The sequence below is a fragment of the Rutilus rutilus genome (genome assembly GCF_951802725.1).
Source record: "Rutilus rutilus genome assembly, chromosome: 4".
Taxonomy (NCBI): Eukaryota; Metazoa; Chordata; class Actinopteri; order Cypriniformes; family Leuciscidae; genus Rutilus; species Rutilus rutilus.
Window position 1 is genome coordinate 13,725,460 of NC_140212.1, and position 27,965 is coordinate 13,753,424.

General features: G+C 40.5%; 1 protein-coding gene across 4 annotated transcripts; it reads left to right on the forward strand.

The window, feature by feature from the left end:
* Positions 1-204: 204 nt before the first annotated feature.
* On the forward strand, positions 205-27,965 carry apaf1 (apoptotic peptidase activating factor 1). Of its 4 annotated transcripts, none has more exons than XM_084406919.1 (28): positions 205-390; positions 3,377-3,597; positions 3,680-3,869; positions 3,956-4,153; positions 4,856-5,045; positions 5,161-5,273; positions 5,584-5,715; positions 6,021-6,259; positions 6,435-6,602; positions 6,686-6,817; positions 6,926-7,039; positions 7,184-7,368; positions 7,454-7,580; positions 7,657-7,782; positions 7,972-8,112; positions 9,109-9,234; positions 9,496-9,648; positions 9,976-10,104; positions 10,894-11,019; positions 11,129-11,248; positions 11,343-11,468; positions 12,392-12,508; positions 13,452-13,574; positions 14,971-15,099; positions 16,066-16,191; positions 16,977-17,102; positions 18,164-18,310; positions 27,147-27,965. In XM_084406919.1, exons 2-28 carry the CDS (start codon positions 3,460-3,462, stop codon positions 27,303-27,305), a joined length of 3,900 nt encoding a protein of 1,299 aa, XP_084263045.1. In that variant the 5' UTR covers positions 205-390; positions 3,377-3,459; the 3' UTR covers positions 27,306-27,965. The 4 variants fall into 4 exon arrangements, with proteins under 4 accessions (XP_084263045.1, XP_084263047.1, XP_084263048.1 ...); XM_084406920.1 differs by lacking the exon at positions 205-390 and adding an exon at positions 554-686; XM_084406921.1 differs by lacking the exon at positions 12,392-12,508 and having other exon boundaries at positions 224-390.

Below are 27,965 nucleotides of genomic sequence, written 5' to 3' on the forward strand. Positions count from 1 at the left end.
TAAAAACATTCTTATCATTAGTCAATGTGAAAGACTAAATTATGAAATTCCAAGCAAAAATAAACTCCTTTTTTATTCGAAAAAAAAAAAAAAGATGTTCGATGTTAATTCTGAAGTTACTGCCATGTGTTTTGTCTGCCTAGTTACAGTCATATTAAACTCTGCATTACCTCAGCAGGTCACGTGACTTCATGGCGTTTCGCTATTGGTCAAGGCGCACCGGGGAAGTTGTTTATGTCAAAAAGCAGGAAGCGCACATTTTCAGGAACGGACAATTGGAATGCTTTTTAAACTGGATTTCTTTGGAATGTCTCACTGAACGTCACTGGTCTCAGTGTAGCAGGAAATATTCTGTCATGTCCCATTATTTCTCCCCGAAGCACAGTGTCTGTAAGTATATGCATGTCTTTTAAAATTTAAATTTCTCCCTGCCCTAACTAACTGATCGGAAGTCAGTTAATAATCACTACTATGGGCTGATGAGCCACACCTGAGTCTATAAATTAAGCATATCGAACACATTTAATTCTTACTGAGCGTCCTAGTAGGTTCTCAACTTGTAGGCTCTGAAGTAATATATTACGTTTTCTAGACGCACGCCTTTGTTAGCATAAATTATTCACTACATTCAGTATTTGTTACCGTGAGAGACAGACCGTCTTTGCTTCTTATTCAGTGACATGACAGTAAGTACGAGTATTACCTAACAGTATGTCCACACCATAGACTGTAAAAACACACATGAAGTCTTAGTTTTGGTTTACTTTACTTTATAATACTTGTTTAGCGTATTCTGCTCATGTTGTTCGTTATATTTTGACCTGTTATCAGATTCATAACTTTGATAAGGCCTGTTACGCACTACCAGGTAAAAAAAAAAAAGTTTGTTTATAAGGGTTTAAAGGCAGTTGTTAGACACTATCCTGCTTGGCATTTGTAGTAGCCATTACCAAGTCCCATATTTTATATAAAGCAGCTAAAATATTTAGGATAATTTGTGTTGTTAATAATTAAGAGTTTATTAAGCAAATGTATTCGTTTGCCATCCTTCCGATAGAAGATATAGGCCTAGTGCCAGGCTTAATTCAACGTTGCTTTAGAACAATTCGCGTTCACCAGTCGGTTATGATTCAGCTGTTACTATAAGTATACCAGCTATTTATGAAGGGTATTATTATTAATATTATTATTAATAATAATTGTTTTTATTATTAAGCAAATTCATCCTTTTGCCATTCTTCCGCTAGGAGAATAGTGCTTGGCTTAATTGAACGTTGCTACACAACATAATTAGCGAGCTAAGCAGTTATTATGGTGCAGATGCTGTCATTTAAAGGGATAGTTCACCCCAAAATGACCTCGTTGTTCCAAACCTGTATGCGTTTCTTCTGTTGAACACAAAAGATAATATTTAAAACAATGTTGGAAACCAGAGATTGACTTCCAAGTATTTATTTTTTCCTACTATGGAAGTCAGTGGGTGCTGTCAACTGTCTGATTACCAAAATTCTTAAAAAATCATCTTTAGTGTTCAACAGAAGAAAAACACATACAGGTTTGGAACACCTTGAGGGTAAAATTTTATTTGATACACTATCCCTTTAAGTGTATTAAATGGTAACAGTCACTCAAGTAATAATAATAATAAAATGTTAGTTTATGAAAGTTAATCCTTTGTGGCATCCTTCGATAAAAGATGGTGCCTGGCTTAATTAAACATTGCTATGCAGAAATATGACTCACTATTTAGTGGATTTTGTGCTGACCAGTCAGAAGCCAGTATTGGAACTATTCCTTTATAGCAGGGATGTCCAATCCTGCTCCTGGAGGGCCACTGTCCTGCAGAGTTTAGCTCCAACCCCAATTAAACACACCTGAACCAGATAATCAAGGTAATCAAGGATAATCAAGGCATTCTAGAAACTTCCAGGTAGGTGTGTTGAGGCAGGCTAGAGCTAAACTCAGCAGGACAGTGGCCCTCCAGGACTGAGTTTGGACACCCCTGCTTTATAGCTTTTAAAAAATTTTAGGGAGCAGGTTTTGCCTATGTCAATTTCCAAATGGACCTACCTGGGTGGATACATGACTTTTATACTTCCCATTCTAAAGGCCTGTTCACAACAGGAACTATACATATATATAAACAGATCTATATTGATAAATGAATCCATAATATTTTGTCCACACAACACGCAAAAACATTGTTTATTCTGTTCTACCACTTTAAATCCCTCTGAAAGTATCGTTCCTTGATAAAACCGTGTTATTGTTATACAGTTACCAGTCACTGTAATAGGTACACCTGTTCAACTACTTGTTCACTCAGATCTAATCAGCCAATCACAGAGCAGCATTTAGGCATGTAGACACGGTCAAGACAATCTGCTGAAGTTCAAACTGAGCCTCAGAATTGGGGGGAAAAAGTTGATTTAAGTGACTTTGAACATGGCATGTTTGTTGGTACCAGAGGGGCTGGAGTATTTCAAAAACTGCTGATTTTCACACACAGCCATCTCTAGAGTTTACAGAGAATGGTCTGAAAAAGAGAGAGTATCCAGTAAGCAGCAGTTTTGTGGGTGAAAATGCCTTGTTGAAGCCAGAGGTCAGAGGAGAATGGCCAGACTGGTCAGAAAAGCATCTCTGAACGCACAACACGTTGAACCTTGAGGTAGATGGGCTACAGCAGCAGAAGACACACAGTGCCACTCCTGTCAACTAAGAACAGGAAACTGACGCTAAAAGTCACACGGGGCTCACCAAAATTGCACAATAGAAGATTGCCTGGTATGGTGAGTCTCAATTTCTGCTGTGACATTAAGATAGTAGCAGCAGATTTTGGTGTAAACAACATGAAAGCATGGCGTCATCCAACAGTTCAGGCTGGTGCTGGTGGTGTAAAGGTGAACCCAATAGAGAACCTTAGGGATGTGGTGGAACGGGAGATTTGCATCATGGATGTGCAGCCGACAAATCTGCAACAAATGTGTGATGCTATCATGTCAGTATGGTCCAAAATCTGAGAAATGCACCTTGTTGAATCAGTGCCACTAAGAATTAAGGCATTCCTGAAGGTAAAAGGTGGTCCAACCCGGTATTAGCAAGGTGTACCCAACAAAGTGGCCAGTGGATGTAGTTGTGGCGTGGACTTCCCTATTCTGATAGAATTGTAACGGTTATTAATTTACAACTTTGTAGTTCTAGTTATTGTCCTTGGTGTGAACAGGCCTTAAATTAGGATCTCAAAAATGCAATGACTTAAGATTTTAACAGAAATCACCATGATAACTAAACAGATCAGGTGGTGTTTTGATTGTCTGTAATATGGCCCTTGTTTGAGTGAATAAAATGCCTAATTTGTACTCTCTCTCCCACTTAGTTTGATGCAGACTGCCGTGTTGCACTAAGTAACACTCAATCAACTGCAGTGTTGTTCAGAAGAGCGCCGCAGCTTATGTGGAGATGGAGGAACGTGCTCGCAGCTGTCTGCTGCGCTCCAAAGCCACTCTGGAGCAGGACATCAAAGCCTCCTACTTGATGGACCACATGGTCAGCGATGGCGTCTTGACGAATGATGAAGAAGCGATGGTGCTTAACAAGGTCAGTTGTGGTGTTCAAACATGCTGTTTTACTTCTATAAACAGGGAATTCAAGTCAAGTTTCCTTATTTCTGCTTCCTCAGGTCACTAGAAGAGAGCAGGCCGGAGCCCTGCTCGAGGTGCTGTTGAGGAAAGACAACAGGGCATACATCTCCTTATACAATGCACTGATCAGAGAGAGTTACGGAGATCTAGCCAACCTCCTCCACAGTGACCTGCCTCTGCTCAGCCCCGAGGGAGAGAAGAGCTTTGCTGATGGAGTGTCTCCCTCTGGTAACCACTTTAGCCACTTGGACATGTATGAACTTGTATTTGAAGTAGGCAAGTATGAGATACAAGAGTTTTTGCTTTTTTTGTAGTCCAGGCGATTCTGAGTGACGGTGGGGTGCCTCAGAGACCCGTGGTGTTTGTGAGCCGTCCCGCTCTGCTGAACCTGATCCGGCAGAAGCTGTACCAGCTGCAGAAGACACCAGGCTGGGTTACAGTTTTTGGCATGGCGGGCTCAGGGAAGTCTGTGATGGCTGCTGAGGCTGTTCGAGACCATGCCCTCATTAAGGGTAATAAGTTAGCTTATGTATTTAGAATGTCATTTGCATAAAACATGCACAAACCATCTCCATATAAGGGCTTTCAGCACACGCTTTCCTTGCATCCTTTCATCACTCTCGTCAAAATTGCCGCTGTTTGCAGACGTGCTCTCGCCCCGGCCTCTAGCAGTGTCAAATGTGCCATTCTCACCAGTTCAAACACAAAAAATATCTTTTATACAGACCCAGATTACAGACACCTCATTGGCCAGCTGTACACATGTGTGCTATATCTTATTTTAATATATCCTGTTATTCAGAGAAACCTCACAGCTGAAGTTATAACGCAGCTTTTCTTACTCTTTAACTTTATATGATGAAGTGTATTTAAGATGAAATGAAATATTTAATTTTATTATATAATTTTAAATATGGATTAAATTGCCTAATACAATTAATGCAACATTACTTTAATATATTTAGTCATGTTAGGATGAAATATAACTTGTTTGGTTTTTTTTATTTTGTTTTGATTTTGATCTTAAAATCATCTTAAAATCATTTTTGCATACGCATGCTAGTGAATGAGACCCAGTATTTGTTTGAAAAGAAGTGGATAAATCAATCAATTAAAAATAAGTTATTTAGAGTGAAAGTATGTTTTTGAGTTTACTTTCTAAAAGCCCACAAGGCTAAAAGTGGCCATATTTTATGTATTTTTCTCTTCTTTAGAGTGTTTTCCAGATGGTATTCACTGGCTTTCTGTTGGCCAATGTGAGCGGGCAGACCTGCTAGTAAGGATGCAGTCTCTATGTTTCCGATTGGAGCAGGGTCAAAGTTCAGAAGCCAGTCATCGACCACCCTGCTCTGTGGAGGAGGCCAAAGAGCGCCTGCGGTTCCTAATACTCCGCAGATTCCCCAGGTGAGTGCTGGACTCATAAGGTCTCTTTTACTATAACACTATTGTGAATTGTAATTTTTTAAAATACCTGCCTTTTCTTTGACATCAGCTGCTTCCTCTTATGTGCATCCATCAGGTCCCTGCTGATTCTGGACGATGTCTGGGACAGCTCTGCTCTCAGGTCCTTTGATATTCAGTGCCGAGTTCTTCTGACCACGCGTAACCGAGGTCTGACTGACTCTGTAAGCGGTGAGTAGTTAATTTTAGTGTGTCCAGTTTGCATTGTATTGATTGATTGACACAGTGAGAGGCTATTCCTAAAAAGTCTAGTTTTGTAAGTGACTTGGTGGATATTGTGCCTGCTTGCGTCTGAGTTTTGAATCCAAGGCAAATCCTGCAATAAATGAAATTACCTTAATTACATTAACTCTGGTCTTGGAGATAAGCTATTTTCAGATGAGGTTATGAGAGAAATGTTCTTTTGTCTGTATTATTGCTGTTATCTTGCAAAATTCATTAGGTTTCATCCTGTTTCTGTGTGCTTTGTTTTTTTGTGAAGGTACAAGGTTTGAAGTGCCCGTTGAAAACGGTCTAGATGAGGATAAAGCCCTGGAAATTCTTGCTTTGTATGTCAATGGGAAACCACAGAAACTTCCAGACCAGGCCCGCAGCATTGTGAGCGAATGTAAAGGTACAACTCGCTTTTTTTATGCTAAATGTGATCACTGCATTTCTCACCCGCTCATTGTCCTCTACCTCACCTTATGATCGCAGTGTCATGTTCACATCATGAGATGTTTCTGAAATCACTTTTGTCTAATTTTAATAATTACAAATTTAATGACTTGGTAAATCATCGTTGCCCTATATCAGTCTATCTCCTTTGAATAACAATTGAGTAATAGTACTTCATTACTACTGTATACCATAGAATTAAGTACTAACACTGAAGTACTTTAAACCCTGGACTGTTGTAAATGTTTCTCCTTCCTTTAGGTTCTCCTTTGGTGGTTTCTCTGATTGGAGCTCTGTTGAGGGAGTTCCCTGACCGCTGGAGCTATTACCTTCGGCTGCTGCAGAGGAAGCAATTCAAGCGGATCCGTAAGTCATCGTCCTATGACTATGAAGCTCTGGACCAGGCCATGGACGCCAGCCTGCAGGTTCTGGAGCCTGAACACCAAAATCTATACAGAGACCTGAGCATCATGCAGAAAGACATCAAAGTGCCTGCGAAGGTTAGACAGAAAATCTCATGTCTCATTGTCGCTTATTGTTATTCCTAATTTATGGTTATCATACTTACAAGCATGATAGCATTAGAATGGAAATTTAAATACTTTTTTTTTTTTTTGTGAATTAGTCTGTATTCAAAGTTTATTTTGGTTTTATTCGTTGTTTTCTGTCATGCAGGTTCTGTCGGTGCTGTGGGGTCTTGAGTTGGAGGAGGTGGAGGATGTCCTACAGGAATTTGTGAATAAATCACTGCTGTTTCGGGACTGTAACCAGCGACCGTATCTCTATTACCTTCACGATCTGCAGCTGGACTTTCTCACTGAACAGAATCGTGATCAAATTGCTGTGAGTTATATTGCTTTTTTTTTTCTTTTTTTTTTTAAGTGACAGACAGCAAAGAACATGGTCTGAATTCATTTCTCCTGTAGGAACTACATAAAAAGATGGTCCGTCAGTACCAGCAGTTCTATAATGAAAGCCCACCCAGATCTGGAGATAAAGAATGCTCGTATTGGTACCACTTCCTCCCGTACCACATGGCTAAAGCGGGACTGTCTAAGGTAATGCTGCAGTATGACCTACACTAACACTTCCCCTCTAGAGTTTATGTTGGATCTTCTAATGATTACCTTCCATTATTAACATTCAATTCTCCTTTCTTTTTTTAGGAGCTTTATTCACTGATGTTTTCCTTGGACTGGGTCAAAGAAAAAGCTCAGGTTATGGGATCTGCTCATCTCATCAACGACTATGTAGAATATGGTGAAATTCTAGACAAAGAGGTATTCATACAGTTTAAGTTTGATTTGCTGATGTTACTCAATTTTACATCTCGATCAGTAATGATTTACATTTTTATTGGAAAGAAAAAATGGCCATAGAATGCAATGATTTGTATAAAAAGGCCTGTAATGTTTTCCACACAGAATAGTGAGGTGAGAGTGCAGTTTCAAGAGTTCCTCTCTCTGAACGGACATCAGCTGGAACAGAGGCCGTTTCCTGACGTAGTGCAGTTGGCTCTGTCTCAGCCCACGTGCTCCGAGGTTTACAGGCAGGCCTTGATGCAAGCGCAGAGAAGGGCCAGCAGAGGGCAGCTCTATCTGGACTGGGTGTATGTGTCCCTCTCAGACTGCCTCATACAGTGGCTTTCGTGTAGTAAATGAGATTTTGATTTAAAGTGTGATTTGACACTTTAGGAACAAAAATAATCAGGACAGTTTGTCCCGGCTGGTCATGCATCCTCACCAGGGGTCCATCTACTATGCTTGCTTCTCCAAAGATGGGAGTAAAATTGCCTCTTGTGGGGCCAGCAAGACGTTGCGGGTAAATATCTATTTGTGTCCTGACACTGTGCTGTTTTATGTGACTGGCAAAATATTTGCCTATTTGTCCTCATTAGGTGTTTAAAACGACCTCTGGAGAGAAACTCCTGGAGCTTCAGGCTCATGACGAAGAAGTTCTGTGCTGTGCCTTCTCCCCCGATGACCGTCAAATAGCAACCTGCTCCAGTGACAGGAAGGTTAAGGTCAGTGTGTTTGTCTCCGTGCCAATTTTATTTGTAGGTCAATATCTTTTTGTAGGGCAACAGTTGGCTCCAGAATGATTCTTTTAATGTTCAACCTCATGTTCCAATCCAAACCTCCATATGGTTTCTAATACAAAGTACATTGTTAAAAATGAGTCAGGAGAATGAGAAGTGTTTTGTGTGTTGTAGTTGTGGAATGTTGAGCGAGGCATTCTTATCAAAGTGTTTGGGGAGGAACATGAGGAACAGATAAACCACTGCCAGTTCACCAACACAGGCCGACGTGTCCTGCTGGCCACCTGCTCAAACGACAAATTCACCAACACCAAGGTCAGATGCTTTTGGAGTTCTTGAGTTCTGTTTTTACGTTTGAATGCAGTCTTTAGAATTTGTAGTAGTTTATAAATTAACAATAATTAATTTACTTTTACATTTTAGAATAGTTTTTTTTAATCATTTTACTAGTGGTTTTTTTACATCTCATTTATTGCTAAACTTTTGTGAGTGTGACACTCTTGACTACATTTTATGAATATTGTTAGTAATTATTCTAATGAACCTTAAGCGCTTGTAACACTAATCTTATTCCTTTTAGAGTGTGACATGATTGGTTCATTGAGTCAGTTCAGTAACCCCTCCAAGGACTCCTCTTAAACAATGAGTTCACGAGTCTATGTATAATAATAATATAAATATTCGAATAAAATCGCCTCAAGCGGTGCACAGTGTTAGTCTTGCTCCAAAGTGTTTGATAATTAAATCCTTATCTGCACTTTTTCTGCTCCATTCATTTCCTCTTTCCACATTTAGAGTCAGATTTGGTGAACATGAGTAATGCGAGTGACAGCTGGTAGGATGCTCACTCGGAACAGCAGAGGAGGGGAACGGGGCAGCCGTGTAATTTTTACAGCTTGTGAAATGTTCACAGAATTGTGGGAGATCTGTAGGAGTGTAACAGCAGGAGTCTGCAGTTTAGCTGTATTCATTTGAGGGTGCGAAAACAGAGCGATCGCACGGGTGTCAAAAACGTAATGAGAGCACCCCCCAACCAGTGAAGGCGTGAACACAAAAGGGGCATCTCGTGGAATATCTCTGCATGAGGTGCGAAAGAAACACCCTGAAATAAGATTTAGAGAATGTAACGGCAGATGTGTTGAACTCAAGACAGTTCCTGGTTTTTTTCTTATATTAGCGGTCCTGTTCCGTAAACCTTGACAGTGTTCAAGACCCCTACACCAAACACGCATTATCCATTTATTCCTGAATCCGTGTGTCCTGCCTTTTTACACTGCTTTCCTTTTTTTCCCGTCTCCATCTTTGCTGCAGCTATGGAACCCCAACAAGCAGACCTCTCAAAACACTATGTTTGGACACATGGAACCAGTCAATCACTGCTGCTTCTCCCCTAATGACGCTTACCTCGCCACTTCATCCAGTGACGGCACCTTGAAGGTGAGGCCATTTCAAAACCGCCTAGTTTTTATTTTGTTATTTGCTTGCTTATATAAGCTTGCTTTCATTTGTAATTTTTGTAGTTTTAAATGAATTTTGTTTTCATTTAAAATATATTTTATTGCAAGTAAAAACAAGACTTCTGATCTACAATTAGATGTTCTCTTTTCTATATTTAAATTCACCTTTATTGGAAAGGCTCAAACTGCTGGATCATCTTGATGATGCATTTCTTGCACTTTTGTCTTTTGTATCTGGCAGCTGTTTGAGGTGTCGTCTGCGAACGAGTGGAAATCAATCGATGTCAACAGTTATTTCCCAGAGAGTGACGATGAAGTAAAAGCCATTGTGAAATGCAGCACTTGGTCAGCTGATGGCTCAAAGATAATTTGTGCTGCCAGGAACGCTGTGTTTGTAAGTGATTTTGCGAGTGGTGTTGTGAAATGAGTTGGCACTGCCACTCAATATTTTTGATTTGGTGCCTGTAGCAGCTTGATTTTTGAAGCCTGATTCACGCCTATCACACAAACTAATTAAAATGATCATAGGAAAAAAATCCTATTAGTCTTCTTTAATGCACAAATTAAAGGTAAAGCTTTAATAAAACTTAACTTGCTCTTTCAGTACTCAGGCTGTCAGAAAAGATGAATGTACTGTGTGGGTGTTTTTTTTTTTTTTTTTGGCTTCTCTTGTCCTCATGATTTGCTTTAACTGTATATTGTCTACGTTGTATGCATGTAGGTGTTTGACGTAGAGACATCAGCCATGCTGCTGGAGATGAAGACGAGTCGTCTGAGCACAATTCAGTATTGCCACGCATGTCCCAACAGCAGCCTGCTGGCCGTCGCTCTCTCTCATTACACTGTAGAGGTACGCCACACCACAGCGCTAAAATGTGCAGATTTTGTGCAAGCTTTTCTAAACCTATTTGTTGTCTTCTAACTCTGGGCTCTCTAAGTTTGGGTCTCTTATGATCAAGTTTGCATTTATTTTATAAAAAAATAAAAAAATAAAGAAATTGTGAAATTACAAATTTTTTTTTTTTTTTTTTTTAATATATAAAAATATATTTTAATATATATAAAATTTTAATATATAAACTTCAAATGTAATTTATTTTAGCAGCCAGTTCTTTAGTGTCACATGATATTTCAGAAATCATTCTAATATGCTGATTTGGTGACATTTCAAGTTGATGAAGAATAATATTTTTGTGGAAACCTTTTTATTTAATTTAGATTTTCAAATAGTTAAAAAGAACAGCATTTATCTTGTCACAAATGTCTTGACTGCCACTTTTGATCATTTAATGTATCCTGAATGTATAATGTATCCTTATTCTGAATAAAAGTATTAATTACTCTTAACTGACCCCAAACTTTTGAACTGTAGTGCTTTATAAGATTTAACAACCAGAGCAGATTTACATGTTCACAGGACAAGCAGTTAAGAGGTTACGTGCTTGTCGTGTGCTACCCTCGTCCAATGTTATTAGCCTCATACATGTGCAAATGAGAATTGTTTACAAATGTACAGTGTGAAATCTCAACTGGATTACTCAGAAAATGAGAATGAACAATGTAAAGCATGGAATAAGTCAAGTAAGCCTAACTAATGATGTAAAAACCCACTGTGGTACTAAGGACTGTTGTTTTTCAGCTGTGGAACTTTGAGACCAGTAAAAAGAAAGCCGAATGCAACGGTCACCTGAGCTGGGTTCACTGTGTCCAGTTTTCACCCGACGGCTCACTGCTGCTGTCCTCTTCTGATGATCAGACCATCAGAGTAAGCTGGCGATTGGTCCCTCTCTTCCTGTAGTGTGTTTTTTAGTTTTTGCAGTTTTTCTCTGAACAGTATTGACCTGTTATCACAACCATTGTTAACACTTGTCTAGCTGTGGGACACGGACCAGGTTCACACCACCTCCGCTGTGGCTCTGAAGCGGGACACTGATGTTCTCTTCTCCCTGAGCGACGTTACAATAGTGGCAGCCGACAGCAGAAACCGATTACAGGTACTGTCCGCCAGAGCATCTATTGTTTGCTTGCAGCTGTTTTTTGTTTGATTGCATTTTATATGACATGTGATGTTGCATTGTGAAACTTCAGGTGCAGACTGCATCCACAGGCGCTATTCTGTACGAGAGTGAAGAGTTGCCGTCCAGGATTCGCTGTACTTGTATCAGCAGAAATGCCGCTTTTGTGTCACTGGGAACTGAGGATGGATCTGTACAGGTACTGCAGCTCACCTGTGGGGTATCTTCATCGCCAGTTGTCTCATCCTAATATTATGCTCGTTTTGAATGGGAGTCTCTGGGCATGCAAGGCACTCTGGGTAAAAATAGCTTTCAAGATGCTTGGGTGTTTTGACTCGCCTCCGGCAGTGATTTACCGTGGCTGTCAACTGCACTCAGCCCTCTAATCTCTCGCCCTTCCTTTCCCAAACCGTTCCCTTCTGTCTCTACCCAATGTCGTCATTCTGGAGGCGAGTGTTGTCCTCCTGTGTGTGCTATAGTGTAATGGATGTGACTTGATATGTTTGGGACAAAGGGGAAGCCTAGAGGTAATGGCTAACTGATGGAATGAAAGTGTGTTCTCCATCCTCTGAGATTTATTGCACCCCTTTACTGCCAAACAACCATTTAGATCCCTCCACTCCATATCGGCCTCATTGTTAGTGTTTAACAGAGAAAGACGCATAGATTTAGAAAAGCAGTTAAATGAATGTAAAATGCATGTTCCAGGCTCAATACAAATGAAGCTGTTTACCACAGGCCATTACAAAAACTTTATTTTTATTTAAATGTGTTTAAGTCATTTCTATGTATTTAAACTAACTTTTGTCATTCTAATGTTTATAGTTGTTGACTTCTGTACTTTCTTTCGAAAAATGTTTCACTTCATCTGCAGTAATGCTGGTACCATTATGAAACATCAGAGGGCGCCAAATGGCTACTGAGCAAAAACATTGCAAGCGTACTAACTACTCACAACTAAAGCAATTGTAGTGTTGTGAACGCAGTTAGTCTGTAATGGTGCATTTCTTGCAGGTCTTCCCCCCCCCCCCCCCCCCCAACCCCAAGGAGAGCATGCCATCAATGAAATTCTAGAAAAATTGAGTTGTAGTAGAAAGATGAGAACTGTGTTTGTGTGCGCAGACAGAACGAGTGAAAGTTAGACAGTTTCTGAAGAACGTTGGATGGAGAACCTTGCAGCTGCTGAACTTACAGCGTGATTTTGTGGTGGCACTAGGGCTAGAGACAGGTACAGTGCAGGTATGGTGAGTGGAAGTGTATGTGTGAAATATATTATGGGCAGTTCACATTGCACATTTTTATTCAGCGATTATTTAAAAGAAATCCTGAATAGTTAAGTTTCCACCAAAAAAAAAAAAAACTGTTTTAAAAACTGATTTTAACAATGTTTTAAACATTGATAGTGTTAAATTGACATTGAATTGTTTCTTGAGCACCAAATCAGGATATTAGAATCATTTCTAATAGAAGAATGTGTGTTCTGTACACATTTATCCATGACTTCTGAATCTGCTTTTTCGCAGCATTTGATCCTGGTGACGCTCGCATAAGACCAGAACACCAGGCTGCAAACACAAATACCTAATTTTTCCCCGCAAAAACACAGTCCGTGCTCCTGTAGCCCCAGGCAGCTTTAAGTTTACATGAAGCTTTAGAGGCAGCAGAGAGGGCCGATAGTCAGTCTGTTGGTCTTGAATGCCTGACAGAGAGGGGCGAACTGACCCACCTTCAAGTGTGCTCTTATAAATCGCTTAGATGTATTAGATTAACTCCAAATGTTTGAGATTGATTTGTCATTAGTGGTTTATATATTTAAATGTTATCTTGAGGTCAATGCAGGGTACAACTAGCTGTAGTCTTTTGCATAATGCTTTCCTTACCAAAATAGCCTTAATTCTCTCTCTGATTTAATTTCTCTCCTTAGATTTAAGGATTTTTGTCATATCAACGTTACCCCCCTCTCCTCTTTAGCTATTTTTGTCATCTCATATCTGTTTTTTCCAAGTGTACGTTTTCATTTTTCTGAACTTTGCTATAATTAAATTTTTCCTAAATTTCAGTTGTAGTAAATGCAGTTAATAAACATTTGACCAATGCTTAATTGAGCACAAGTAATCATAAATGCAATTGCAATTTGGTTTATTATGCACTGCTAATTTAATTTGTTTTGCGTTCTCTGAAGGTGTTTGAGGTTCCATCTGGAAAAACGGTGAAGCTCTCAGGTCACACTAGGACTGTTCACCACTGTCAGTTCACTGACGACGGTGAAACCCTCATCACATCCTCAGAAGATGCTACTGTCCGGGTAATTCACTTGCAGCTGTTTCTCATAATTGAGATCATGGGAGGAAAATACTCTAAATAACTAAACCACTCATGCAACATCATAGACCTTCAGTGTCCCAAATTGCACACTTCAATGCACACTTGTGGTCTTGTGGACTTAACAGACATGCAGTGGCCATTGTAAGTCCACATCAGTAGGGTGCCCTGTTTGCCATTTTAGGTTTCAAAAGGGTGCTCGTGAGTGCCCCCTTTGCAACCGATAGTGACACTGAAGCGAGCTTCACAGCAGACTTCTACCTAACAGTCAAAAGCCCCTTTCACACAGAGATTCCGGAAATACACGGATAAAGTGACCCGGGTTCATTTGATTTTGGTTCATTCACACTGCCAGTGATTTGCCGGAATCAGAGAGTGCGTTCACACACAACCCGTAAAAATCCTGTAAAGACACGTGACATCGACGTGACATGTAATGTCTCAGCAGCGTCTTCAGTTTGCTTATGAGCTGCGATTTCTCTCTCGAGAAACCACGCTTGTGCATTTTTTTATTTTTTCTCTGATTCGATCATAAACTTGCGCATTACGTACCGTTTCACAGCTGGCGAACGATCCCGGCTTCAGCGTCATCACTACGACACGGCATTATTACGGCTTTTGTTCACACAGCGCGCGCTCCGGAACTTAACACGGCAATGTTACTAGGTCCCCAACCCGGCATCAATCCCGGCATCAATCCCGGGTCGTGTTTGCGTTCACACAGAAGGCACAATCTGGCAATTTGCCGGCAATTTCCCGGGTTCAAAGCGCTGTGTGAAAGGGGCTAAAGTGGCTTTACCTCATGAAAGTGTGGACTCTGAGGAGGACCGCAAGGGCCTAGGGTTCCATTTGGGACAGGGCCATAGTCAAATGCGAAGAATTTTCTTTTAGGGAATAAATTAGTTTAAATAATTTTTTTCTTCAACATATTCAAACACCTGCTTATATGAAATGTTTCTCTTTTTCCCCTTCATCTTATGCAAAGTTTCAGTGTGGACAGAGACATTACTTTGTGTGTGAGTTCAGATGTTGCACTTTTTTTTGTATAACCTTTTTATTTGCATAATTTTCTGGCTGTAAGGACAGTTGAATGACAACTCTGATTTGCAGGTGCAATTTAGTAATTGCGCCACATGCCCACAAACTCCTGCTGCAGCTGTTCTGTTAGTTTGAGAAGTTTTAGGCAGTGGGTTATTACAGGGCTCATTGATTCATTGTGTTGATGACAAGAAGAGGAAGTGTGAGGGGAATAACTTAAGTAATTGATGGTTGTGAACAGCTGCATGCCCGTTAAAATTCTGTAAGAACAGATAGACAACCATTAAGACCTTTAGGACATTTGTAGTAGGATGAAAGTTTGAACATTTGCCTGTCTGCAGGTGTGGAAGTGGAGGACAGGTGAGTGTCTGCTGCTGGAGGGTCATAAGGAGCCAGTCAGGAAGTTCCACCTTATAAACTCCTCTTCCTCTCCTCATCTATTCTCCTGGTCGTTTGATGGCACCGTTAAGGTATTTGCAACCTCTACCTTCTATCCTGCAATCAATTCTCTTCTTTTTCTGAATTGCATTTAAGCACGTGCAGAGTGTGAAGGATGACGTGAAGGCCTCATTTAGCTCGTTTCTGTTGACTGTTGCTTTTAGTAAGAACCATGGTTATCAAGGCCAAATTATGGACTGAAAGCAGTCAACCATAATAATTAGGTGATGCATGCGGTTAAATGCTTGTGAACTGCTTCAAGATCTCAATGGAAGTAGGCGTTTACAGTTCACCCCAGTTGTAGTCAGGGCCTCTGTGGGAAAAAAAACTGTTTACATGGTCCACAACTTCCTGCCACTTTTCACAAATAGGGTTCAAAATTGGACCTGAAGTGCTTAAGGTGGGCATTAAACGGAAGTTATAATTGTCCTGTATTTTTAAGCAAAGAGGTTGCCAATGTGAATGGAAGCTATTTTAATTAAAAAATAAAATAATTTGTGTTGTAATCTTTAATTTAAATAGAAATATTTTATAATAAACAGTGCAGTGTTCCATTTAAAAAAAGAATTGTCAGTTTTGATTTCATGGTGACTTTAAATGACATGACCTTTTTTCAACAATTGTTCCATGACTTAACTTGTATGACTTGCAAGTTAATTATGAGCTTTTCTATTTTGTAATTGTGTAACTTTCTAGCAATAAATAATGGTAGATCATTTTGGTTTTGATTTTCAATACCTTTGGAATATTTTTATATATGTATATGTGCTATTGTTTGAATATTGCTTGATTTACAGTTGTTGGATATAATCCTCTGAGGTGGGACATAAAGTCATTATTTTAAGGCGGAAATACAGAAATGTTTAAAACTAGCAACCTTTCATGCTATGTTTCTTGAATGGATGGTTTTATTTTTTTTAATTAACTTAAACTATAATCCATGTAATCAAATCACGGGTCATGGAAAGTATCTCTTGGCATTTGTGCATCTGTTGCAGGTCTGGGATTTGAACAGAGGGCAGATGCAGCAAGACCTTGAGTGTCATAAGGGTGCTGTCCTGTCATGTGACGTGTCTTCTGACGGATGGCTCTTTGCCACAACCTCGGCTGACAGGACTGCTAAGGTCAGTGAAAAGGGGCTCAAATGCATAATCAGATAAGTGTCACGGGACAAGATATTCTTTACCTTAAAGTGTCAGAGCTTCACCTGCTTCTGTCTAGTTCCTGGCCTCTGACTGTGCAAACACCTGCTCCTGTTCCACCGCTAGTTTGTTTACTCTAGTTGCGTGTCTGTGTTGGTACCGGTATAAGGACAGGGCTAGGTGACTATCTGGAGTATCTTTACTGAGCCCAGGGTGCTCGCGGTAACGATGCCAAATACTTGCTAATTAACTCTGCGTGAGTGCGGTACAAAGGCGTAGCGTCTTCTGTTTGTGGTATCGGAGGTCAGAGTCCAGCCTGCTCGCCTGAGAGTGTGATGATCAAGTTCTCTCAATCTGTGTGACGCCGCCTCTACCAGAAGAGCTTTCTAATGAGACGCCATGTTCACGTCTGTCTGCCAGACCTTCTCAACGACCAGAGAGGGAGAGGATGGCAATGTGAATTTGGAGTGCTGATCAGAAAAATCATTCATGCCAAATGGACCCGCCTCAATGACTAACTCTGACTAAAATTAGAGATGGGACAACAAATATTTCAAGCAGCAGTTTAGCCAAAAATGAAAATTGATATTTGCTCACCCTTGTGGCATTCCCATCCCATTTATTATTAGATTTAAGTGATTGCTCAATGAGATAAGATCACTTCAAATTTTTACACAACACAATAGCAGTGTGGCAGACGGTGTTCAGTTTTACTCCTAGTCAGTTTATGCAGTAAAATGGCTTAACTGATGGTTTTGTTCCCTAAGGTGTGGAGCAGCGCCTCATGGGCGATGACGTTTTTGCTGAAGGGACATAAGGACTGCGTCCGTAGCTGCAGATTTTCTTGGGACAACAAGCGACTTGCAACGGGCGATGACAACGGAGAAATAAGGGTGAATAAAATCTTAAACTACTTGAAACTCTTTCATCTGTGTTAAAGGTATTCAGATCTGATCGGGGGCCTTGATCAGATTTCAAAAGGATTTTGGTATAATGTGTTACTTATAATTTTTTTGGAGTTCAGGTTAGACTAACTTTTACATTTTAAGTTTGAATTTCTAAAGAAATTGACGCTTTCTAAATTCTTCTCATTCTCAATTAACTGGTTTGGTAGTAAATCCTAGTAAAGTTACACTCAGATATTTGTAAAAAGTCTTCAAATTACTGTATCCGTGTGTGCCTGATAGTTGTGCTCCCCTCACTTCTCATTTCCGTATAAGTAAAATGTTTTTGTAGAAACTCAATTATTCTCTAAACATGCTCAAAAACACAAAAACATTTCCCTAATTGAAGAATCACCTAAATATGGTTGGCAAAGGTTGTCAATTATGGTGAATTTTGAAACTCTGAATGTGTGGATATTATGGCCACGTTGAGAGCAAATGGAGAGGTTTGAATTAATACAGATATTAAAATAAGAGACATATGGACAAATACGTTTCGATAGCTCAATTCTCAAAACTCAGCATCCCCTGCTTGTCACTTCTGCCAATCTGTCTCTCTCTGAGACGGGGCCCCAGTGCTCAGAAGTGTAAAGGAAAGTTCTACCTCATCAATTAAAGATGCTGCTTGCAGAGAGAAAAGGGAAAATGGGGAAAGTGAGAGAACCGCAAATAGAGAGAGTGAGAAATGCTGTGATGTTATAATTCATGGCCTGTGGTGCTATTTTTCAAAGCTCACATTTCTATTATTTAACGCTGTTTACCGCCACTGAGAAACACGAGTGCAAAACGTGCACATCACAGTGTAATGTCTGTAAATCAGGCTTTAGAATGGATATATTTGCATTTGGCATGTTTTATTTTCTCTAGCGATTTCTGATCAAATTCGTACAAGAAACACTGATGCATTATAAAAAAAAAACACTCTGTGGATCTATTTTATATTGTGCAATATCATATGAATTTTTGATTTCGTGTAACATTAATGTTATATGGTTGTATGTGTATTTAAGCTGTGGAGTATGCTGGATGGAGCTCTCCTGAAGATCTGTTCCCGGGACACTAAGGACTCCATGGACTCTTTCCACGGTGGATGGGTGACCGACCTGCACTTCTCCCCTGATGACGCAGTACTTGTCTCTACTGGCGGATACGTCAAGGTACACACATTATATACATGCAATTGCTGTTTACAAGCAAACAATTCGGGGTTCATTTGGCACCATGATTGTTTAAGTTTTTTTTTTTTTTTTTTTTGGCTTAATTCAATCTTAGCTGCATGTGGGGTTATTGTTTAGGGCTGGGTAAAATTTTTGTTTTTCATTTGAAAAGAACTGGTTCGTAATTGTTTAGTGAATCGAAACTGAAGTGAATCCACTGTAGCGTGATTCCTAAAAGAACAGTCTTGAGTTTACAAGGTAAACATTGAATCGGTCTGAAATCCTGCCATGTTGAATGAAGTCTTTATATTGGCCCCAAATGCAGTCATTATTATTATTTGAGGAAAGGTAATACTTGACTGACCTGCATTCTTTGAGATTTAGCAAAAATCCGCAATGTTTTATTTGTAACTTTTAAAGGGGTGGTTCGGGATTTTTGACATCGGACCTCGTTTTTAAGTCAGCCTGGTTGTTATTCATCAGTGGAGACTTTTTTTTATTTTTTATTTTTATTATCCAGTCCTTATATTTGGATAGTTAGCCGATGCTAGGCTAGCGCGAGTCAATGGTATATGTTAGCCAGCCATTAAAAAACGTTTTACCCACTCCACAGTGCACCAAACGCAAATCAATTATAACACTAGACTATCGATGTATATGTCCGTTGAGAGAATAATGTTAGAAATCAAACTTACCTTTCATCACATTGCATTAGTTATAATTTGTTCCCTGTAATCATAAGCCTTGTCTACAGCAGCAGCGGAGTGATATTGATTACCTAGGCAACCGAGTGAGCCGGTACACACATGACGCAAGTGTATTTACCTGCCGCTGGCACACTAACCGGAGCAAAGTAAAATTCCGCAGCTGCTGAGAAACTAGTTCCTTTGGGATCATTGAGATGAAAGTTAAGTTTGATTTCTAACATTATTCTCTCAACGGACATTTGCATCGATAGTCTAGTGTTATAATTGATTTGCGTTTGGTGCACTGTGGAGTGGGTAAAACGGTTTTTAATGGCTGGCTAACATATACCATTGACTCGCGCTAGCCTAGCATCGGCTAACTATCCAAATATAAGGACTGGATAATTAAAAAAAAAAAATGTCTCCACTGATGAATAACAACCAGGCTGACTTAAAAATGAGGTCCGATGTCAAAAATCCCGAACCACCCCTTTAAAGTGCAGCATTGCCTAACAGGATGAAGTCTCTCCATTCTCTCGTTTGTTTTGTGATGTCATCACCATTTCATCTGTATTATCAGGCAGACACTTGTCCAATCGCTCATGTCACAGAGGCACATTATGCCAGGAACAGAGCGAGACTAACTTCCATCAACTGTCACCCATTATCCATCACACATTGCGACGACTTAATTAATATACTCTGTCTGTACATTGTGTAAGTGTCACTGGCGTAATGATGCTTCATCTCACATCAATCCGTCAGTTTATCAAATGCGTCTGCATAAGGCTGACCCTCCGCGTGAGCGACGGGTCCGTCGGAGACCCGATAATAAGCTCTGATTGATGATCCCGCCGTCTGTAATATCAAATGATAAATTAATCATCGCATGCGTCGGTTCCACATCCCCAGCCAAACCTCTTCATCAGACCCAACCAAACCTGCTGTAAATCTGTTACGACCACACGAACGAAGGAGGTGTGTGAGATGTGATGCGTCACGCTGCACTTCCTGCTGGAGATGCACTTGTTCTGATTTGAGAATTGATCTATCCGAGAGGATGTTGAGTGATGTCCGTTTTTCATTGGAATGGATTGTTTTTGGTCAATTAAGTCTCCTTGTGTGGAAGTGATCCCTGGACTTATTTCCGTTTTTATTTGATGGAGTTGGGGTGCTCATGCAGTGGTGCAAGTTCAAATCCAGTCCAATCTTCTCCTGTCACCAATTGTGTAACTTAAAATGTGACCGAAATAAAAAATGTAAAAGAATAGTAATGTAGTGACCTGGTTTGCTCTGTTGAACTCCGGGTTTGGCTCGTCACTCAGGCAGCAGGAAGAGTCTTGTACATCTCGCCATGCCCGAGCTCTCTGCATTCACTTTGAGGTGATCTGCCTCTCAGCCGCATCTACATCTTTTGATGCGTGCCTTCCGTAGTTTGTCGGTGACGTGTCTGTTTGTATCGGGCTGTCAGCAACGCTTGTTCTTTGACACGTTTGCAGTTCAGTCCATCCGAGTACAAAAACATGACATAGTTTTGGAGGCTTAAGTAATGGTTTTTAAAAAAGTTCAGCGAAACTGCCTAAAACTGCATTAATGAGCTATTTAATGATATTTGAAAGTTGTTAAAATTGACCTTTTCTGATATCCCAGTGATTGAAACTAGCGTTGTCACAATATCAGATTCATATATATGATTATCGACCCCAAAATATTTCATAAGTAAATTGCAATATTTATAGCAATGTAAAATAAGTGAATATAAACCAAATCTAACTTTTTTTTGGGGGCCAATGAATCACTGCAAAAAATGTGTGTAGGGATGTGGAGAGAGTTTGTAACTAACTACAAAAGTAGTACAAAAATGACTTGCTGTCGACTGGCACTTCCTGCAGACTGGGTTGTCAAACACGTTCGTCTTTTTACTCTGACACCGGCAAGCAGACTATTTTTGGCTGCAGGTAGTGCGTCTCTAGCTTATGCTACCATGTACTCCGTGATTTTGAGCTGCAGTAGTAGCTAGTCACGTGGCGTTGGCGCGTCTCAAGTCAGACAGTGATGTTATGACATCAAAGTACAGCACAAGCTGTGATGACTGCTGTTTCACGATTGGCTTGATTCTCAGATGACAACGATCACGTTTCGTGCTTGTGAAATTCATTCAGTTCCACTAGTGCTCACAGTAAAAGCTCTTAATGTTATAGTGTCTAGTTTATCAAAATAACAAAGGTGAGTGTGTGAGAGATGGTATAGGTTTGTTGTACATTATTCTTGTACATACAGGCACTATTAAGCATTCCATAATGTAGTGAGTGAAGTGTCTCTGCTGTATATGTGACAAATATAGCATTTATTCTGCTTCATCTCTGATATGCAAACACTACGGAAAGGGAAAAAGTATCTGACTTCACGTCGGATACTTTTGCAGTCAGACGACCAAGTCGCTAATCTCACCAATCAGTTGCATCCAGCCAAAGTTGAATGCATATTTGCACTGGATTTTATTTATTTTTTTACAAATCAATTATTGTCTGTACCTGTATATTGACATCCCTAACTGTAGCATGAATTGTTAAACGCGCAATCTTTCTCTGGATAAGTGGGTTGGACTGAAGACAGGACATGTCCTGTCTCAATGAGGACAGACACAGAGGACAAATCTGTAGGGCATCGGTCTCTTTATACTTTTCCCTCGTCGGTGTTGTCCTTTCAGTCTCATTCATCAGGATGTCTGTAGTCTGCATCCATCTTTATCTGCATGTCATTTTGTCACTTTTTTTTTTTTTATATCTAGCCGACAGATTGTCGGGTAACGCACAGCGTCATTCTTTACGCATGTTTCCTGCGTGTATGAGTAACTCATTTTGCCCTTCACTCTGAGAGGTAAATGTTTTCTGTGTCTGAGTGATTTATAAAGACCTCTTTTCATTTAGCTTTCACTCATAATAAACAAATGGTTCTTGTAGCTACAGGTGTGTGTGTGTGTGTGTGTGGCAGTGTTCCTTTGCATGAGACAGAAATATTTCCTGGAGGACAGGACAAACGGATGAGGTCAGCCAGGATATTACACCTTTACTGAGGAAGAGGCTCAAACGCATTAAATCACACCCTGACTCCCTTTCTCTCTCTCTCTCTCTCTCTCTCTCTCTCTCTCTCTCTCTCTCTCTCTCTCTCTCTCTCACACTCACACTCACACTCTCTCTCTCTCACACTCACACACACACACACACACACACACACACACACACACACACACACACACACACACACACACACACACACACACACACGTATAGTGTTTCTTCTCTGGAGGATTTGGCTGCTGTTTGGAGACTCATAGTAATTCACACACATCAGCTCCAGGGCATCCAGACCTTCACCTCTACCAGACAGAACTCTTATATCACAGCAGTTTATTGCTCCGAGTCCCACAACAGCATTCACCTGCTAATAACAGACCCTTTATTTCCTTTGTCTATTTCTACTGTTGAACAATGGTGAGAAAAGCCATTTGTTTTGAATCGGTAGCAACACTTGGGCCATTGGGTCTGGAGGTGTAACAGAGCCAGGGAGATGGACTTGTTCTCGTCCCGCTGTCAGGAATGTTGTTTGTTTCTGCACAGTGTTCACAGCCATCCTGACATTCATTAGCTAGACTGAAAGGAGAAACTTGGGGCGAATGGATTTGGCAGGGACTGAAAGAGTTGCTGGGTGTCCGTTAATTTTCAATAAGCCAAGTTGGAGTTTGAAGTCAGTTAATTTATTTTTTAGGAAGTGATTTTAAAATGTTAAAATTAGAAACTGCTGTTACTAATTTGAAGTCCCCAGTCAACACATTGAAGTCCGTTTTGGTGGATGAGATGTAACTTTATGGAAAAGTAATTTGTAAAGTACACGAAAGAGGCCTGTAAAGGTAGGATTATTAATAAGAGGCCAAGCACCGAAGGTGCATAGGCACCTATTGTATCTGTTGGCGTTCCTATTACCGTATTCTTCCACTCTGGAAATCTGTCAGCCCATAGAAGCCCTTGCGGGAAAGTTATGAGATTTGGCATACAGATAGAGGACAGTCTGAACTGTCACCATAGCAACTCCATACCACACCATAGACTCGCGTTTATGCTAATAACTTTTGAACCGATAACTGAGTCCAGACGATTGGGTGAATTTCTGCCATTTAGAGTTTTCCGATTAAAACCACTTTTTAGGACTTCTCGGTTGTTGCTCTGATTTTCACGAAAATTGAAACAGATCATCTTCAGACAAAGTTATGGAATTAAAGTTGAGTCGTCAAACCGTTTTCGAATAACGTGCGAACGAATTTGACGAAGTGCCCGTCAAAATGAACGCGAGGCTATATCTTTGCAACGCTTTAGCGTTTTCTGACCAAGCTTGGTGTGTTATGACAACCATGACCTGAGGCTACCTGCACAGTGCTACCAAGTGGTCAGGTGATATGAAAATGGCTTTTTGCTTAACTTCTGAACGGTTTGGTCAATCACAAAACTAGTCTCTTTAGATTCGGTGCATAATGCAGAGTCATCCAATACCCATTTTTCCCATATCGGCCATTTTGGGCGCCAGCCGTTTTGATTTTAGTTGTAAAATGCTATAATTTACGAACACAATGGTGTATCGTTATGAAACTGTGTTTGCCACCATGCCCTGACAGTACTCAGTTTCTGGGCAGCGCCACCTTGTGGTTGAAAGTGATAAACCATTAAATCAAATTACTAATGATGATGAATTTTTTTTTTTTTTTTTTTTTTTTTTTGCCTAAAATCATGTTAAATGTCTTTAATTGTTCATTGTTGCAGTTGGTCTGATGCTTCCAGCCATGTTGGCATGACTTATGCTCTTTGTGCTTGGCCCCGATAATTGCTGCTTGCGGCTATATTTATTGTTATTTGCACTTTGCAATGAGAAATGTATCAAATAAAAATGATCTGCTTGGCATCTTAAATCCAAATTAAAATTAGATTTTGTTTGTTTGTAGGTAAAATAAACATTTGCTTTGAAGCTTTTTTTTTTTTTTGTGGGGTTTTGGTTGTCTTTCATTATGTAATAGTTTCTGAGAGAATTCACTCAATCTATTTGCCAGCGGCAGAACAAGCACTTGTACCGTAGGAAAGCTTGACACAGATCACAACACCTGTCACTGCTCTGCTTTCTACATTTCTCTTCTGTGCTATGGGAATGGCTGCTTTGCCCAACTCTTATATAAAACGCGTCAGTTTATTTGAACAGTTCAGTTATGCATCTATTCTAAAGTGTTATTCGTAAACTATATTATAAGCAATTTTGAAACATACAAGTTTTGATCAAAATTGGATTTTAAGTGGTTTGCTTGATGTTTGGGTGAGTAGATTAGATTTTTGGACGAATGGTCCCTTTTAACTCCCTATTAAAATGTCATCACACCCATGTCCTAGTGTACTTGATGAGTGATGTCCTGAATTTCGGTTTTGTCCAGAGGGGAGACGTTTGACTTTGAGGGAAATGTTTTGTTTTGGCAGACATTGGCCACTGAGAAGACAACCTTGAGAGCAAATGTTCCTTTTTGCACATTTGCTTCACAGCACCTCATAAACTGAAAGAGTTTTTGCTCCAGTTTTTAACTGATTTTCTTGCCATCCTTCTTGACTGAATTTGAAAAGCCACCAATTTTTTTTTCTTCATAATGAATTAAGTTTATTTATTTATTTTTTATCTGCTTGAAAGCGATCTGAATGTTTAGCTTCGGGCTGGCAGACATGTGCGCTGGTGCCGTGACTCAGTGATTTGGCCCTGACACCCGGCAGACGACCTGTCAAAGCGCGTTCACGCGGGAAAGATGCTACAGAGGGCCGACACCACGGCGTACCCTGTCTTTGTCATACTGTGGTGTGCGGATGCCAGCGGAGGATTCCTCAACGCTGCAGGTAGTGAAATGAGAGAGGGCACTAAAAATACAAAGACGGAGTGGAAATGAAGGAAAAGGGACTCTTTTACTCCATCTCTGTGTCTGCATCAATATTTTAGCCTTTGAGGTGTTAAATGAATAATTTAGCTGAAGTCTGAGGTGGGCTCCCCTCTTGTTTCTTCCCTGCTGCAGATGTGATGGTGTGGTTAAAAGTGCTGTACAAAAATAGATGCTGTGATAATTGCAAACATAAGAATCCGATGTGGTTGTTGGTTCAAAAATGGTTGTAATGGCAATATTGCAAGCTTTTATTTTGTTGATTTATTTTTTGTTACTTGCAAATGAGAACACAAGCAGAGGCGCAGTAGGGAAATGAGTAATTTACAGTCCTATCTGTCCCCTGGGTCTGAATATCCCATTTCATGAGGAAATGTTTCACTGTTAAAATAAAAAGCACGCAGCTTTGTCCGGCCACTGCATACGGTCTTGATAGCCCAGCCTCGTTGGCGGTCTGTAACCCAGAACGCGCAAGGGAGGAGAGCAAACTAGTAACAGTGTTGCCGTATCCACTTCCTCTGACCCTGGAGGTGTTTGAACTTGAGTGACGCGCCCAAGGGTATAGAGGATGAAGGTCGACCTCTGATCTTCAGACCTCAACCATCCCTGTCAGCTTCTGTGTGTGGAAATGTTATTTCTCAGGAGATTTCCAGTTCATGACTTGTATCAATCATAAAAGGGTCAGTACTTTCCCCCCGTTATTCATGCAACACACTCTCCTTGAACCAACTGCAAGTCACGTAGCGGCAGACCAATCTGATGCGTTCCCCTCCTTCTCCCGATTGAGACACTGAGGTCTGGATGAGTCCTGTCCACTCTTGCGCAGATCTTTGTAAAGAGAGTTTTTGAATCCGCCCAGTCTGCTTTTGCTACACACACAAATAACGATGCTACACGTCAACCCGAGGACAATGTGGCCTTTGTTACTAATCGATGGCTTTTGTCATCTGGCTTGCATTTAAGGTGCACAATCATTCATTTGGAGACGAGCAGAACAAGATCAGGTCTTTGTCTGCAGACTGTGCTTACTACACTACACACTGTGTGAGAAATAAGAGTACGAGACTTGGCCTTGGCCTGGTGAATAATTGAAGCAGCTGTTGTTCCTTTTACTCATAATAGTTGTTCTTAGCATGTTGTCTGGGAAAGAGCTCGCAACCCTGAATTTGTAGGCTTTTTATGTGCTTGTGTGTGTTTTGTGACCAGAATGTGTTTACAGGACAGAAAAAGTGTTCTTTCCATCTGTCGTCTTTAACTCATTATTCAGCGTCCTGACATCAGCGTAAAGCGCAAGCATAATGCGGTAATGACTTTGAAATATAGATTTTTTGAAACGCACCAGCGTCGAAAGATTATTTAATTTGAGCACTGTGGGTACAAAGGTTTTCTTTTAAACGGCAACTTTCCTTTAACTTTTTTAAGTTTAGGCTACAGCGCGTTCATCCAGTGGAAACAATACATTTGTCTCGAGACATATTTGGACATGATTTGAGTTTTGAGGCTCTCAGGTGATTGTACACGGTCATGTTTGATTTGGACCGAATGAACAAACACGAGCTCGATGAAAGCCAAGTTCTGTGCAGTATTTGTGGCGACACAAAGCCTGGCCATCAGGGAAAGGGGAAAAAGAAATGCGACTCGAGCAATGTGCTGCGTCTGCACTCGGCAGTCACGTCCTTCTCCGACTGCTTTATTTTGGGAGGTTTGGTACTCTGGGCACAAGACTATCAGGGCGGTGAGATTTTAGCACAAAGCCATAAGTTGTGTAGAACGAACCCGTTAAACGCAAACGAGAGCCATTAATTCACAAGGGCCGCGTGATTAACGAGTCTGTCGGGGGTGCCGTGTTTGCGCATCTGCACGCAGAGAGTGTAAAAACAAGCACTGCGGTAGGAGGCATCTGTTGTCATCGCCGCTGACGGTTTGGCCGGCAGCTGCACGGCGGCCTCGTTTTGTCAGGCTGCCGAAGCGAGAGCGGTGCCGCTTAGGCACTGTGACCCACACTAGTATTCACAGTCATTTAGCAACATTTCCTTTGCTGCTTTTTGACCGGAATAGAGCGTTTGAGCGCAGCAGGTGTTGGGTCCTTTTGAAGTTTTTCATGTTGTGCTGTTGGTAAAAAGCTGTAAGTTTCTTATGACACAGACTTTGACCCCAGGGAATTGTGCTCACGGTATTGTTTTTGTTGTTGCAGTGGTGGAGCGTGGCGACGGGAGAGTCCCTGCAGACGTTTTCCACGATGGGAGGCAATCTGAAGAAGATTCACGTGTCGCCCGATTTCAGCACCTTTTTGACCGTGGACAGCATTGGAATCCTTTACATTTTAAAGAAAGTGGAGGGAGGAGGATTGTAGAATTTTTGTTATTTTTTTGTTTCTCTAAAAACTTTCTTTTGAGAAATACTTTTTAAAGCAAGAGATTTTCTGAGTTTTTTGAAATGCTGCTTTCTGGTGTTTCATAATGTTGAAGAATCTGTTTTTTTACTATGACAATCTGTCTGAGCACAAGTACTGTGAACCAGAAAAAGATATAAAGGCTTGTTAATGTGGAGCGTGCACACAGCCCAGTGTGGGATTTCATCTGAGCCATGTGTTTGAACCGATGCCTTAATGTCAAAATATGTGCAAATAATTTTTGGGTGTGTTTGTATGTATTTTTAGTTTGGGAAGCTCAGGTTTTATTTGTGGCAGCGGCGTTTCACGTAAGGGCTTTAATGCGGCTCTCCAATTAAATGTTTGAGGCACACTGTGTCCCAACCGCAGATTTTCCATTTAATGTATCTGGAGAGGCTCACTTGTGTATGGTGTAGAACGGTATGTGTGTAGGTTTGTCAGTAAATGTTGAGAAATGTAATGTGGAATCACAGATTTTTCAGCGTTGTCTTAAGAAAAATGTGTAATGATGATAATGGAGATTGTTAATGCAGGTACACCATTGGATTTGCAAAGGGTGAATGTGTAAATGATTTTGTCACTTGTGCATGTCTTTATGTGAATATAAATTGAATGAACACA